The sequence below is a fragment of the Benincasa hispida genome, chromosome 8, assembly GCF_009727055.1.
Source record: "Benincasa hispida cultivar B227 chromosome 8, ASM972705v1, whole genome shotgun sequence".
NCBI classification, from domain to species: Eukaryota; Viridiplantae; Streptophyta; class Magnoliopsida; order Cucurbitales; family Cucurbitaceae; genus Benincasa; species Benincasa hispida.
In genome coordinates this window covers 60,294,826-60,312,041 of record NC_052356.1, presented here as the reverse complement: position 1 = coordinate 60,312,041, position 17,216 = coordinate 60,294,826, and the positions used below count along the sequence as shown (strand labels likewise).

The 17,216-nt window shown below is 30.3% G+C and overlaps 1 protein-coding gene and 1 non-coding gene across 5 annotated transcripts; both read left to right on the top strand.

Moving 5' to 3' along the window:
* The first annotated feature begins 7,606 nt into the window (after positions 1 to 7,606).
* On the top strand, positions 7,607 to 14,256 carry LOC120083772 (tobamovirus multiplication protein 1-like). 4 transcript variants are annotated; one of them, XM_039039634.1, is made up of 14 exons: positions 7,607 to 7,697; positions 7,992 to 8,050; positions 8,753 to 8,800; positions 9,836 to 9,869; positions 10,025 to 10,111; positions 10,203 to 10,254; positions 11,317 to 11,497; positions 11,617 to 11,712; positions 11,923 to 11,986; positions 12,402 to 12,466; positions 12,623 to 12,697; positions 12,828 to 12,906; positions 13,323 to 13,483; positions 13,967 to 14,256. In XM_039039634.1, the coding sequence occupies exons 1-14, from the start codon at positions 7,694 to 7,696 to the stop codon at positions 13,991 to 13,993; spliced, it is 1,032 nt and encodes a 343-aa protein (XP_038895562.1). In that variant the 5' UTR covers positions 7,607 to 7,693; the 3' UTR covers positions 13,994 to 14,256. The 4 variants fall into 4 exon arrangements, 3 of the variants coding, with proteins under 3 accessions (XP_038895562.1, XP_038895561.1, XP_038895563.1); XR_005483542.1 differs by lacking the exon at positions 7,607 to 7,697 and having other exon boundaries at positions 7,832 to 8,050; positions 13,310 to 13,483; XM_039039633.1 differs by lacking the exon at positions 7,607 to 7,697 and having other exon boundaries at positions 7,832 to 8,050.
* Positions 14,257 to 16,585: 2,329 nt separating this feature from the next.
* Positions 16,586 to 16,782, top strand: LOC120084294. The gene has a single exon (XR_005483658.1). It is a non-coding gene; the product is annotated as a U2 spliceosomal RNA (small nuclear RNA).
* Positions 16,783 to 17,216: the final 434 nt, after the last annotated feature.

Sequence of the window (17,216 nt, the reverse complement as noted above, 5' to 3'; positions counted from 1 at the left end):
TAAAGGTTCATAAACTAAAAGATCATTTTTTTTCAAGTTATTGGATTTAACAGACCTATTGAAAGTTTAGATATCGAAAAGAAATAAATTAAAAAATTTATAAATAAGAATGAGACTTAAACCCAACATTTAGAAAAATAACATGATATCATTAATGATTTAATGCATCTTCTAAGGATGAAAAATGGAAAAAGAGTGCATACATCAATTACTACTGTGCTATGCTCACTATTTTGATATACAAATTATTATTTTTGCAAGTGATTTTTTATGTCCATTTCAATCCCTTCTTTTTCTATTTAGGTTTAAATACTATTTTCAATTTCTACACTTATATGTTATAGTATTTTTTTTTTTAAAAAAAAAAGGGTTTTGGTCTATGTACTTTTAAAAACTTTTCATTTTAGTTTAACTTGCAAAAGTTTAACAAAAGTTTTGTACACAGTGAACATTTTGATACAAAATTATAACTATATTTGCTAACGTGAACGTATTGAACATACTTCTCTTCTTTTAGGTTTCAAATTTTCATATCCATATTTATTGTACTGACAAAAAAATTTGTAACTGTATTTTATAAAAATAGTTGAGTATAATAAAATCGAATGAACCCAAACATCCATATGGACTAAAGCAAACAAAAGCTAAAACATACCAAGATGAAAATAAACGTTTTGAAATTATAAGAATTAGATTGAACAAATTAGAGTCCGTTTGATAAGGTCGTTTCTCGTTTCTTGTTCTCTATTCCCTGTTTCTTATTTTTAAGAACTAGAAATAAGAATATGTTTGGTAATTTATTTCTTGTTTCTTGGGGAAAAAAAAAAGAAATAGAAATAAGACCTTGTTTGATAACTATTTATTGTTTCTCGTTTATCATTTTTTTCCTTACCTTTCTTTTTATTTTATTTTTCTCTATCATTGGCCACCATCTCCAACTATCACTGCCACCCAACTCCGGCCACCACCTCCAACTATAACCACCAATGACCACTGTTGCCGGTCAACTTTGGCGATCATCGTCACCTTTGACCACTACCACTGAGGGCCAACTCCAACCACCAACACGAACTCCTATGGCGATCATATCTTATTTCTTGTTTCTTGTATTTTTTCTAATATTTTTTTCTTATTTTATAGTTTAAATATAATTTATGTAAAATAAAAAATATATAGCATGTATTAAATTATAAAAAATAATTATAAAACATTAACATTATTAAATGCATACAAGTCCCAATGCAAAGTTAATAACTATCATATAATTGTTCCTATCTTTCATTAAAATTTGATTTGGTATATTTTTTCTCATTGAATTCATTTGTCTTAAATGATGTTGACTCAAATCCTACTCAATTATATATGTAAATGTTGTTGTTGTAAAATATCAACATGAACCTAATTAAATGTTTTAGTAAACAAAAATTATATATTACAAAATTCTATCTAGTTTCAAATATACTAAAAACAACAAATTTAAATTTAAAATAATATATAAACATGTATATTGCAAAGTTTAAAATTTAAATTTCAAAAAATATTTAAATATACATATTGGAAGTTTGCCATTTGAAAATCAAAATAATATATAAATTTAAATATTAAAAAATTCAAAATTCAAAATTCAAAATTAAAATAAACATATAAATATAGAAATATATATAAAGAAAAATAAATGTAAAAGAGATATGGCCAAATTAATATAGAAAAGAATAAAATATAAAAAATAAAAATTGTATTCCCTACGAATGAAACCTAGGACATACACCCATCAAAGAGACTTGAGTGCAACTGACTATTACTCCCAACTAGCCAAGCCAATATCTTGTATACAATAAAAACAAAACTAAATTAAATAGGAACGAAATAGGAAATTTCTCAAATTTGACCTCAATTTTTGAAACGTTTCTCAAATTTTAGAATCAATAAATGGGAAACGTTATCAAATATGTCGATTTCTTAAAAAATGAGAAACAAAAGCAGAAAACAAAAAATGAGAACGTCACCAAACGAATCCTTAATATTAAAATATTTTATTTATTTAATAGTTATGTTTACTTTATGGAACTTTGGCACATTTGGTTGGTACAATTCATATATGATCGATAGATTTTTCCAAGAGGGAAATAAAATAACTTTCAACTGATTCTCACGTTAGCTTCCCATTTTACACAAATACTATTAATGGGCCTTTATTACAATCCAGTGTGTGGCGCTCCACGGAGACATGCTGGACTTTACCATCGGATTTCCAGACTTGTGCATTTGCAAATGGTGAACGAATGGGATTTCTTGGTTTTTATTCCAATGGCAGATCAACGGTTGGATGGAATCGGATGGACCATTGGACAAGTGGCAGCTGATGGCTTGTGGTTAATTATTTTATATTTATGAATATTAGGCCATTTGGTTATAATTTTCGTTTTGATTTTTGATTTTTGGTTTCCCCCTAAATTTGATATGATTTTTTTATCTGTTTATTTTTTTTCTTCTAATTTTCCATTTTTAGAAAACATAAGATAAAATTGGCTTGACAACTCCTTTTTGTTTTTATTTTTATTTTTAAATTAAAGAGGTGAAGAGTTATTTAGTGAGGAACATACGGAAAACATGGAAATTCAAATTTAGAGACAGAGAGTAAATGTTTTAAAGAAAAGATTATAAATATAATAAATTTCGAGACATAAAAAAAAAAATTTAGAGGGATAAAATTAGATTTTGAATTAGAATATTAGTTAGACTTTATAAATAATATTAATTAGAGATGCATGAAGACAATTTAGAGGAAAAGTATATAAATCTAGGGAGAAATCAATTAAATGAAAATAGAAATTTTAGAGAGTAAAGTTAAGAGCCAGAGAGGTGCGAAAGGGAAGTGAAAGTTATATAAAGATAAACATTTAGAAAGATTAAAAAAAAAAAATAAAAGGTCATGCGGAGATTAAAATTTTGGAGAGAGAAAGATAAATAAAAATTACCGATAGATACTTTTTGGTTAGTGGTCGATCTATGACGTCATTTAAGGGACACAAATGCATGTAATATTTGAGGATTATGATCAATTCGATAACATTATCGTTTTTTTTTCTTGTTTCATGAATATTTGATGACTATTTATTGTTTCTCATTTCTCATATTTTTTTTCTACTTACTTTTCTTCTTCTTCTTTTTTTTTTTTCTCCTGTCAACCACCACCTCTAACCATCGCCCACCCCACCCTTATCGCCCAACTCCGCCTACCGCCCATTTTCGCCAACGCCTCTGACCATCTTTCTTGGCCACCTCCAACCACCATCATTGGTGCCCCTCTAGCCACGACCGCCCCTAAACTTTGATGGCCACCACCACCTTACGCCATTACGTTCGGTGGTCAACTCAAGCTACTATCTCTGACAACCACCACTACGAACTTTGGCGGCGACCACCTAAACAAACAACTTTAGCGACCATTATTTTAAATTAGGATTAGTTTATAGTATTTTAGCTGTCCTTTATAATATTAAGACATTAACAATATTATTTTTAGTATATAACAAACAAATAAACTTGTATATATAAACACGTTTGAGAAAAAAAATTGTCAAACACACGAGTGTTTTTAGTTAAACATTATTTTATTAAAAATATTTAAATGAAAATAACAATTTAAAAGGTATTTTTTTATAAGTTTATCTAAACAAACCCTAAAGGACCGTTTGGATTGAGGTTTTCTCAATGTCCAGGAATTAAAGATGTTTATATGTCTGGGAATAAAATTACTAGAAATCAATGATGACTATGTTTTGTTGTGCATGGGAAAACAATGTTTTGTGAATAGTATGTGTGGGAATTAAAGATAACTATATTTTGGTTGTTTAGGAAATGTTAACTTTTCCTGGAACAAGTAATACATGTGTTTTGTGTTGCATGGAAATATTATTAGATCACCCAAGTAAATGTTATTTTTGTTTAAATTGTGTGATCACTTTCAAAATTTTGTGCAATTATAAAGCATATAACTAATAAAAAAAACTTGCCTTAATTGATTTTAAATAATAAATTTGTGCAGTTTTATTTTTATTATGTAATTATTAAAAACAACCTTAAGAAGCTGCACTATATTTTATTTCAAAAATCAAATATAACCAATATCAAAGTATAAATACTAAACATAGAGAAAGTAAGCATTTATATGGTGGTAGGAAGGGGAAAAAGAAGTGAAAACCAACAATTTTCAATGGGTATGTAATTCTTTCACTTGTGTGGCTAAAAGATGTCTAGGAAATGCATTTTTCAAGATAAATAAACAAATTTCACAAACCAAACATGGGTTTTGTAAGCCTATTCCCATTCCCACCCTATTTTCCCTCTAGCCAAACAACCCATACATATCATAGTTGTAAATTATTAAAGTGAAACTAAATTAATGTTTTAGTAAACAAATTTATATATCGTAAAATTTTAACCGATTTCAAATGTATTAATAATAAAAGTTCAAAATTAAAGTAATATACAAACATGCCTATTGAAAATTTTGAAATTAAAAAAAAAAAAAAAAATTAGATATAGATTTAAAATTAAAAGATAGACATTATATAAATATAACAAAATTAACAAATGAAATAAATATTAATTAGAAAATAAAAAAGCTAAATATTGCAGAAATAGTAATTAGAAACAAAAAAAATATTGACTCCTGTGGGATTTGGACCTACGACTTGCAGTAATTTTGTGGACACAGGATATATAAAACAGAAACAAAATAAGGAGAATTTGCCTTAGAAAAATAAACGAGGATAATTATTAAACGAGTATGATTCTTGAAAAATGAGGAACATAACCAGAAAACAAGAAAAGTTATTAAATAGGCCCTTGACAACTTTTAAATTTGTGTCTTAAACTTAAAGCAATGTCTTATAGATTAATAAATTTTCGATTTATGTGTTTAATAAAATTCCAAAATAATAATTTTGCATCTAATATGTCTTACATGTTTGAAAATGTTAAGAATAAATATTAAATGAGACATTAAATTTAGCTTTGTGCTTGATGAGTGTGATTATATATCTAAATTAATGTATATGTTAGCCACATAATATAAAATTTAAGGTTCAATTATACACCATTTTTATTGTCTTGTAAAACAGTTACAATTTAAACATTCTTAATATTTCTAATACGCTTAGATATAAAATTAAAATAATTTATATATTTATAAGACATTTTTAAGGGATTAAAATCAAAATTGAAAGTTTATATATTTACTAGTCACGGATAATTAGTTGTAATTCTTTTTTTGAGTTTAGAAGTATAAATTCATATAATATAAATTATGAAACACAAATACTTCATGTGAAGTAAATAATCTGTATCCGATACCGATACTTCGAGATACTTCCTAGATACGTATCTGACACACGATTTGACGTATCTATTTTTATGTTTACCTTTTTCAAAAGTAAAAAGATAAGCAACTCATCTAATTTTTTCAAATGTAAAACTAGGTAGCATGTTTAAAAAGCTCACTATTTGAGACCAAAACTAAAAGGAGGAGAAAATAAAAGATCACACTCTATCTAATTTTCATATTCACATTTGAGTTTCTCACAAGGTCCACAAAAATATAATCCACTTGAATATCTTCAACAATTCAATGAAGAATTTTTTCGTTTATCTTCATACTTCTCTATCTTAATCTTCTTCAATATGAATCATTTTCTATTGTATTCTATTGATTATTTTACTTCAACATCTTAGATATTATTTTTTATATTGTATTACAACGTTTGAAATATATTTTATACCATTGTCATTAACTTGTATGCTAAATTTATATATATTTTATGTTTTTTTACGAAAAAGAGAACGCATCAGTATCCTAGTTTTTCAAAAATTGGTGTATCGTCATATCTTTTCGATTTATATCTCGTATCTATATTTGTGTCTGTGCTCCATAAAGTATAAATGTCATATAATAATAATAAGAAGCAGCAGCTTAACTATATAATGTATAAACTTAATGAAAACAATGAAGGATAAGTAGTATATCTCACAATTGGGACATATAGACACGTGTATGTAAATATGACTTCGACTTCGACATAGAGTGAATCCAAATTTTGTTATATTATACAAAAATTGATGGAACATAACAAATTATTTACAAGACATCACTAAAGTGATTTTATTAATTCTAAGAAATTATTATTTAAAAAGAATCAAATGATTATTAGTTGATTGAGATATTTTTTCATATATTTTTATATTTGTAATTTTATTTTTTAATAAATATCAATCGATGTCCACATTTCATCTATCATTTTTAGAAAGTTATGACCTTAAAATTCATTTGGTCAATTACATCGAGATCTATTACCTTCTTCACAACTCACAGTCAATGTTATTAACTTTATAGAAATGTCTATTGAAATATAGACAAACTTTGTTGTAGATGAATATTTACGTAAAAAAATATTTAATTAGTAAATAGATATCCGGTAATTTTAGATAAGTTAAAATATTTATTATTTATATTAAATATATTCACAATAGTGATGTTTTATTAGTTATCTATTTTTTCTTTTCATTATAATATTGATTTACTTCTCGGGTGGATGTGTCAAATATAGAGGTGAAAGTCGGTTTAGTTTGGTTGGTTTTGAAACCAACCAATAATCAAACCAAAGTAATTAGCTTGATCCAAATTGATATCTAATAAAAAACAAAATCAAATAATTAGTTTTTATTTTGTTCAATTTATTATTGGCTTGATTCTTGATTTTTGGCCTTTTTTTTACTTCCATCTTCTTTAAATTTTTACTTCCATTTTTTAATTGGATATTTGGGCTCTTTTCAAATAAAAATTGGGTTTATCTTTTGTTATTTAATTTTTTTTAATAGATTGAAGTTGGAAATTATTGTTTTTTTTTTCTGGATACTTTTCTAAATAACAACAATGCATGCTTCATAATAATTGATATTTGTATTTTTAAAAGTATATCGGTTTGATTTTGATTGATTTTTTAATAAAAAAAAATCAATCAAATCCAATATTTTTTGGTTTTATCCAAATACAAACTAAAATATCAAAATTTATACTAAAAAAAACCAAACAAAACCAATAGATTGATTTAGTTTGGATTGATTTTTAAATTTTGGTTGCATTCCTAGTCGAATTGGTAAAAAGGTGAAAATATGGATGTAAAGCCACACAATAAATCAATAATAATATGAAAAGTGGACTCTATTTGATTGCATTTGGTATTATTTATTTGTGTTTTGCATCATACTGATACATGGAACCCACTTCCAAATATATAATAAAAGATGCAAATTGATCATTGATGAGCGAAACATGCTCAATCCAATTACATTTAAAAATTATGTCGTATTGTTATCTTTATGATTATTATTATTGTTGTAAGAAAAAAAAATGGATGAATATTAATCCATTTATTGTTATCATTACTATTTGACTTGCCCAAGTTACCACAACTAATGAAAATAGTTAAAAATTAAAAGGGAACAAAGTCTTCCCGTCCAAGGTCCCAGGTCAATGACAATGGGTCAAAATACAAATGGGATTTGAAGAATTTTCTTGGCTTCGATTCTAACATGCTTTGAATTCCTCACCTGGTGTTGAATATCCGACAACACAAGGGATCTTGTCTGCCCACAAAATCCTTTCCGAATTTTCATTTTTCATCTTTCCCAAATGGGTACCAAAAATCCCTACTTTTTCCACTACCAAAATTCACTTTTCATTGATGTTAGAAGCTAATACGTTTTAGCTAATAGTGATTTTGACAATGGCTAAACTAACATTTCCACCAACGTTTTTGCAAATGTAAAACATATCTCCCCTGAGACCTTTTCAAAGCCGTTGCTTTCACGCGCTCTCATTCTCTCTTCTTCTCATTTATAGATTAGAGAAGGTTGAAGAACAGAGAGACAGCGAGAGGAAATGACTTTTGAACTAACTGAAGACTCTTGTTTTCCACCCCTCTTGTTAGGTGTATACGTGGGTCTTGCTCTTCTTGATGCCATTATTGCAGTCCTTGCATTTTATCAGGTTTTCTCTGGTTCAAACAAGCAATTCCATTGATTTTGCTTATTTTCCCCTTCCCCCCTTTTATTTATTCTCCATTTTTAGAAACTATGGAATGTGGGTTTGCAATGTATTGTTCTATTGTTGTAGTATGAATGCGGGTCTATAGTTTGAGGTTGCCATTTTCTGAGTGTTTGAAGGTTGTGGACAATTGGGGTTTTTATTGTTTTCACTGAAGGCTTGATGCATCTTGTTGATCGGTTGGTTATTGAGTTTGTTTACTGTTTGATTTTCTGTAGATGACTAAAAGGGGGTTTCAAATTGGTTTATGGACTTCCATTCACTGAGATTTGTACTTTACCCTCTTGATTACTGTTGCTTTTACTAGCCTCCAGATTTTTCCTTTTTGATTTGTTTCTTTTTAATCAGAAACCAGTTCTTTATTTGCATTTTTTTTAATTAGTTTGAATAGCTTGTAGTTTTTTTGGTTAGTTGGCAGCATCTGTGAATTGGTGGCTTTGCTTCTGTGCTTACTACTTATTTGATATTTAATAGTTTAGCTTTAAGCATTCTTGGGGACTTTCCAATTCTTGGTTGTATTACAAGTTCACTATTAACACACTACTTAAGTATTAATTATTTTTATTATTTCCTAGTTCTGTTTGCAATATGAATTATTCTTGTATAAGAAAAATAATGTCTATTTATTAACCGTTTCTGTTCCAGTTAGCAAGGATTCAATCAAGAAATTCGTATGGTTGGACACGTCAAAAAGTGAGTCTTCCAATGCATTTTTCTGTGGATGAAAAATGAAATCATTTTTTTATAGATGCTTCCACTTTTTATCTCTTAGTTTCAGTCACATTTATTGACTTCACTGGTAGTTTAGGGATCGTGCCTCTTTGCTATTCAGTTGAGCAGCCATTTCCGTAGTTTCTGTTTCTGGTTACCTTTCTAACATATGGGAGCTAAATTTTATTGCTCGGAAGAGATCTCGTCATGTGATTTGTGTCAGGATATTATCACTAACATCCCCAACTTAGAAAATAAATTTATATCAATTGTAATATACAGGATCATTTCGGGCCTTAGATAATCTCTTGCCTTTTGTGTTTGAGAATTGATTGTTGGGAAACCACGCTTGGGATGTTTAGATATACTCTCCAAGCTCCAGAGTCTTAGGTCTAAATTCCTAGGTTGAAAATTAACTTAAAACGCTTGTTGTTTCTTAGAGTTTCCCTTAGGGGAGCACAGCCTCATTGAGGAATGAGGATCCATTTCCACGGTTACCAGAATGAATTTCTTGTTGGACCAGAAGCAAGCAGGTTGTACGTAAAAAGGGTATATCCTTCTTTGTCTGCATGGCATCAATGATTTGGTTAGTCTGGTGGACTAGCTTATATTGGAGATCTGTATAATGTAGAATAGTGAAATAGGGATGAGAGATGCAGGACTCTGCAACTTCCTTCTTCACTTGTGCACCAGATTTCTTCTGGTTCCTACTATATAGGACGTACTAAAGTCCTTACTCGGGTTACGAAATTGAGTCTGAGGCTAATTGTGCTTCTCCTAGCTATTTATCATGGTGGGCATGCTATAGGATCAAAGAGGAAAATGAGAAGTTTTCTAAGGATTAGGGGAAAATGGTCAGACTCATAATGCATGCCAATGCAATATTCTCCGTGATGTTGTTTTATTGTGACTTGTGTTTTTTTGACATCATATGCAAAGACATATCTTATTGATATTGAAGTATAAGTTTATTAGTTTGTATGCGGATTTTTGTCTCATGCTACTTGCAAACTGCAGGTGTTTCATCTATTGATTGGTTCTTCTAATTTGGGTAAGACGTTGCCATTTTCATAATCATATTCAAACGTTTCTCTCCTTTTTGCCTCTACATTTTATTGTTGAGACCCAGTTTCTATATTTATTTGTATTTGGCATTTATTTACTTGACTCAAACGTGGTTCCAAAAGTTACTTTTTTTCATGGCAGGTTGTTTAGCTTATTTTGTCTTGGCTCTTTTTGCTGCTTGCAATGGGTGGCTATGTTGGTCAGGTTCTTGTGGTTTCATTTTCATGGGTAATCTCTCAGTGACAAATATTCTTGTTCTCTTGATATTAGGACATGAACAATATTATTTAAATATGGTTGTTCCTTTTTTTTTTTGCAGCCTTCCCCAAAATTCTACTTCTGGCTTTGTTTCTTCTTCTTTTGTCATTCTGGTAAGTGGTAATTTCCTTTTATCATTAGCATCCTGAAATTTGCACGAGTTCATTTTTTACACATTGAAGAAAATTACTCTCCTTTTAGTTCTTTCTTTTGCATGGAGTTTCATTAACTCTTAGTCTAGCTAAAGCAATTTGGACGTAGCTCTTTTGAAAAGAAATCCACAGGTATAGATCTCATCATCATATGATATTCTTACACTTTTCTTCAAAAATTCTTCCATTTCTTTTCACCTACATTGCTCAGAAAATAGCTTTTGTTACATTTATTCAAAGCAGTTTCGTTCTTTGTTTGAGTTGATGCTCACGCAAGACCCACGTAATACTGTTTCCCCAATCTCCGTGGAAACACCTGGATGGATAAAGAAAAAACTGGATGGATCAAGAACTTGCAGCAGCTTAAACCAGCTCTCCTAATTGAAGAAACTAATGTCCTCGATCCTTTATGCTGCTTAGTAGATGATATATAATTAAATCTATCTTCACCCACTAGCTCAAGCTTTTGGGTCAATCGGTGATTTAACTTGGTATCAGAGCAGGTGGTCCAAGGAGGTCTTGTGTTCAAGCCCCTGGAATGTTATTTCCTCCCCCATTTAATATTGATTTCCACTTGTTGGGTCTTCTTCACATTTCAAATCCACAAGTGATGAGGAGTGTTAGATGATATATAATTAAATCTACATTTACCCACAAACTTTTGGGTCAATTGGTGATTTAACGCTGTTCTTACACAATTATGTGTGAGCAAACAAGTAAATGTTAATATTTACATAAATGTTGAGTTATTACTTTTATTTACATATTGATAAAAGCATTGATTACATATGGATATTAATGGACATTCTTGAAAAATCGTGGAATCAATGTCAACAAATATTCCTGGGTGATGTTTTAGTGAGACAAGGAAGAACTTTCTTTATTCTCTTGGCCAAACCTATTTGCAATAATGAGATAAACTATAATTGAATGTACCTCTTTTTATTTTTTAATTTCCTGTTCCATTTTATTATTGTCTTATTTGAAAGCTGCTTCTTATGATTCTGTGGAAAACTTTTATAGGGTTGACCTTTGCCATCAGCCAGACGACGAAGATGAAGAGGATGAAGAGAGGAGTTTTGAGGAAGGCTTGTTGGAGAAGATCTCTAGTAAACCAAGTACATCAAATACAGATTGGAGCAGGAGATGGTGGCTTCCAGTTCGGCTGCCACATGTTGGAAGCCGTCAAAATTTAGTAATACTGGTACACGATATGATGTTCTTTCTAGCATCCTCTCTTGTCTGCATGAATGGATGCCAATTACTAACAAAGAAATTGAAGTACTCAAATGACAAATCTGATCACTGGCTGTTTATGTACAGGTGGTCGGAATTATCTTTGTTTTAACATTGGCATTTGCTGTGATACTGTGGCTTGAGATGGGAAACAAATCCGTTGATTCTTTGGTAGTTGTTCAGGTATGAAGAATCTAAAAAATGATTTGTATTCAACAAACCTTTTTCCAATTGAAAGCACAACATTAAGGTATGAAGCTATTCGCCATCGAAATGTCTCTATGATGCAAAATTATGTCATATGGTGTTCCACCTTAATATCAGCTTCCAGCAGCGCCCCCCCCCCCCGATATGCAATGAAATAATGTGGCAATCAATTTTACTATTGTGCAGGTAGTATATGTAGATCTTTTTGCTGTAGTGACACTCTTATTAGGAGGCGCATTAGCTTGCTATGGTTCGCAACTATTCTTTGTACTAGCTATCAGTTATTTTTAGTGTCTTCACTCATAATTCTCCATTCTAGTTTGATTGAAATTATCTATCCTAGACTATTGCCTTTATTATTGCATAAGAAACAAGAATCTCTTCCCATAATATGTCTGCTAATTTCGTCTCTCTCTAAAAGAACCTCTTTCATGATGGAAGTTAAAGAAGTTCATATAAAAACGCTGGCCAACATGAAATACAGGGGCTTCCAAAATATAAATACAGACTTCCAGCTTTGAGAGATTTTGATTGATTAAGTATATAAAAGACGATGCTTGAAAAACTTGAACAATTCCAAGTAGTAGGACTTTATCTTTTATGGTTTATGTGAATTAATTACATTGTTATGAACATCATTTTTTTTCTTTCTTTTTGACGTTCAGGATTGCTGTTGTTCTTGAAAATGAGAAGGGTCAGATCTGAGAGGGCATCATCTGAAATATTGAAGGTATCATTATTTTTCTTGGTTGATGTTGATGTTTTAGCAGTTTTTATTTCAGAGTATTTATATACAAAACCTTTTATTTGTTGGTTGCTGTCCTGTGCGTTGTATTTAATCACTGCATTCATCTTGTTGCTTTGGAATTATTCTGTTGCATTCCAGGTTGCAGGTTTGGCTGCTGTGTCGGTTGTATGTTTCACTTCAAGTGCACTTGTAGCTCTTGTAACAAATATTCCGGTATACACTCAATTTAACTGATGAATTCTTGTTTTCTTGAGAAAAAGGCCAAAAAAATAAAAAAATAAAAAAATCAAGAACTTGTTCGGTCAGTTTTCAAAACTATGAATTTTACTCACTATGGTTGCAGGTACCGAATCAGTGGCAACGACAATATCACATTTATGGTGCATATACTTCTATTTTGCAGATTACATATTATTTTATAGGTATCAGCTTTCAAAGTTAGTTTCTTGTGCTTGTTACTTGAGTTTTGGATCTGTCTAAATTGTAGTTAGCCTCTTAAAATTTCCCTTTCATATTGAACCATTTGTTTTGGGAAATTGATCAGGTCCCCTACCTACTTAAATTCCTGCCTCAGATTCATTTTCTTTGCTCTCTTCAAACATCTTATATCTCAAAAATAGTCTTACATCCTTGCAAGACTCCACTTTTTTACGGTTGGTTCCCGTCGACTTGGAACTTGTTTTAGTCATCAGATCGGAGGCCCCCTGCCTTCATCCCTCCCTTAGCCAACCTGGGCAAGCCTCCAGCGTCTCACACTATGGAAGGGGATGGAGGAACTCGCTTTTCGGGTTTATGCAATTTTCTTTGATTTTTGATATGAAGCAGATTATTATGCCAGGATCATCAATTCCTTCGGCATTTGTTCTCTGGATCATGAGAGAATTACCACCATGGATAGCAGCTAGTTCCCAAGAACAAACGAGGACAATAACCTTCGTTCGTGACGATTCTGCAGCCATACATCGTCCTCGGGAATGGACTTTGACAACAAATTCTCCGGTTTGTATTTCTTTTAACGAAACATAGTAAATCTATTTAGTGACTTTCTTATATCCTCAGTATACTTTTTTTCTGCTGAATTCCTTTTTGTTACCAAGAATTTGGGGCCACTCTTAGAAATGTCAAAATTTAGGTGGACAACTTTAAAAAATACTGTAGGAATGTTAGGATTGACTTCACGTTCATTGTCTATACACTAAAATTAAAGATTCCAAAATCTTCCTAAAGATGTATAGACAATGAACGCTAAGTCAACTCTAATACCCCCACATACTATGTTTATTTCTGAAAGTTGTCCACCGGGATTTTGTCATTTCTAAGAGTGAGGCCCCCAAATTCTCCTCTCGTACTTTTTCCTGCTTTTAAACGATGACAATGATGACATATAATATTAGAGAGCCTGTTCTCTCTGCCCTTCATTTTCGTTTTTCTAATGCACACACAAAAAGGGCCATGAAAGTTGTTGATGCTTTTCGCTTGTAGGTACCATCAAGGGCTAGTCCCATATAAATGGTGTTGGGATGCAAGTTTAGTCTTTGCCAGATTTTAGAAGCGTGCCAGAATTGTTCGATTGACATTGTGAAAGGAATGTTTTGGTCGTATTGTAGATGTTATTGAAACGGTTGCGAAATATGTTCGATGAGCGGTATTGAAAAAACCGTAAGGTTGTGCTGGTACCGTGCTGTTCTATGATGCTGTAAACATGTGTATATACTTCTCTTGCCTATTGCTTCAATCAAATGTTAATAGAATAAGTTGGTATCTTGAACTAATTGTTGATTTCACGATTTTGTTTTTATTATACCGAGTAGGAAGAGAGTTGTTTGGGGTATGGAATTGAGTTATGAAATCGGGAGTTAATATGTCTGTGAGTTAGGAAGTCTATGCTTGGGGTGAAGAGTTGAGTTAAAGTTGGGAGTATCTAGTGTACTTCTTTGTAACCTAAAAGAAGTTTGGTTTTCTACCAACTATTTTTGTTTGTTTAACTTTTTGTTCAACCATTCAATTACACAAATTTTTTTTTTCAAAATCTCAACCCTGAATTGAGATGTTAACTTAAAAATTGCACATATATTTTATAGTTTTGTAGGTATAACCATTGTATTTGAAGTAGATAAAATACTCTTGTTTCACACGAACAAAAAATTATAATTTTCACATTAGTGAAATCATACGAGTGAAATATGAAAAAGAAAACAAAAAGAAAACCATCAAGGGGGTTTTAGGTCTTTTATGACATCTTATCTCAAATTATAGGTTATGGTTTATTATGCATGTATGTATCACTATCCATAAACATTACATTAAATTTTTTATATGGTATTTTAGTTGCCAAATCATAATATGCTATAAAGTTCATAAATTAGAAGACAATTTGGGTGTGTTTGGAATGTATTTTCAAGTGTTTAATTTAAAACATAAATCATTTTGGAAAAAAATCAAGTGTTTGACCACCATACAAAATAAATTTTGAAAAAATAAATTTATAAAATAAGTTAGATGAGGATAAACGCTTAAATTAACTTTTAGAAATATGATTTTTAAGTGTTTAATGGCTAATCTTTTCTTAATATGTACAATTTTTGAAATTATCAAAATGCTTCAAAAGTCATCTACCTCATTTTCACTATATTGTTGTGGCTACATTGGCCAACTCCGACGGCCACCATCATCGGGCATCGCCGCCACTGCTAGCAAACTCTGATAACCTTTGGGCAACTCTAGCTATTAGCCACCATTGTCGGTGACCAACTTCGGCGATAATATTAAAATGTTAGTTCATAATATTTTATAGTAATTTGACATTAATAAAAATACTTCTAGTATATAATAAACCAAATAAATTTATATACAAAACACTTTTGGGAAAAAGTTGCCAAACACATTAGTATTTTTATTTTAAATCGTTTTTATCAAAAAGTGTTCAAATGAAAATGAATTTTTGAAAAACATTTATAAATCAATCCAAATAGGCCCTTATTCAAGTAGAAAAATACTCTTGGGTCTGTAAATTTTAGATTTAATTTCTATTTGGTCTTTAGTGTTTCAAAATATTACACTTTTAATACTTAAGTTTTAAGTTTGATTTTAATTTAGCCTATACATTTCAAAATGTTACAATTTTAACGTTGAGATTTGAATTTTGTTTTAATTTGGTCCTTTAGTTTCAAGATTTAACTAAACATATTTGCCAGTTTTTAGTATAAATGTCTATTAATTAATTTAAAAGAATTAAATAAATAATAATGAATTAAGTTCCTTATAAAAATTAACTTCCTAGTTCTTTTAAACTAATGAATAGATATTAACACAAAATACTAAAACTAAGCATTGAGTGGAAAACTAAGATTAAAAGTGCAAATATTGAAATTTAGGGACCAAATTGAAACAAAACTCAAATCTTAAGTAACATTGTGAGACATAAATACGAAATGGAAACTAAACCAATTTAAAGATCATCATTGTTATGTCTGGCAAAATAATATTATATAAATGCATATATCTTTAACGTGAAAAAGCATATTTGGTCTCTATTTTTTTTTTTTAAATCGAAATAACAATTTAGTTAATAAATTTGAGTTTGTAACCATTTAGTCTAGAAAATTTTAAATTTATACCAATTTAGTCTTTAAAATTTAGTATGTAATAATTTAGTCTAAATACTTTCAAATTTATTAAATTTTTATCTTCACCATGATAATTCTCATCGAAATTACATATAAATTTTTATCAAGCAATGACTTAATCTTTGTTGTTTATAAATAAATTCAATCTATAATTATCAATCTACGTGTAAAAGACGATAGAGACTAAACCGTTGTTTAATAAAATTAAGGACTAAATCGTTACTGAACATTGTTCAAGGATAATAATAAGTATGTTTTAGAACTCCTTTTTGATTGATTACTAGTATTCCTAATATTGAACAAATGTCATAAAAGGGAAAAACAAATGTCAGTGAATATGGGACTTAAGAAAATGAACAGAATTCGCAGTTGAGAGAACGAGGGGAAGTAGTTTCTTTGTCCCACATCGATAAAACTTTAAAAGCAATAGCAACGGGATGGGTATAAAGGGAGCGTGCATACGGCTCTTATAAGCATACCTTTCTCGGCCTTTTGGCTAAGATCAAGTGTAGTATCTGTTCTTATCAGTTTAATATCTGATACGTGGGCCATCGGCCCACATGATATTAAATTAATTTTTTTAGGGGGAGGGCCTATCACGGTAGCTTGCTGCTGGGGCTCTCGAGTGTCGTCCAATGCGTTGCACTACAGCTTGGGCCTGGCGCACCCCTCCGATTTCAAGTGTAAATGATTTCTTTCCAGGATTGGACTGAGCCTAAAATATATGAAGTGTTCTTGCCTTTTTCTAAAAACAATTCTAAGACTTTTAAAATCTCATATTTATTAGTAATATAAACCATGTGATACGTATGTGTTCAGTTTCTTTTTATTTTAGCAACGACTTTAGACTGGAATGATTTTAATTTTTAGGGCCTTAACTCGAACTGAAATGGCTAGACCTCACTTTGGGGTCGGGTATGAAAATATTTGTTTTAGGTGATTCAGAGTGGTTTTTCGTTTTTGTACTTATCTAACATTAAATGATATTAAACTCCAAACTGATTTTAGGTCATTTAGGGTTGTTGGGACACATATTTTAGCAATTCTTTTTTATTTTTAATCTCGCAACAATCTTAGCAACTCTCTCTCTATTAGGGTGCGTTTAC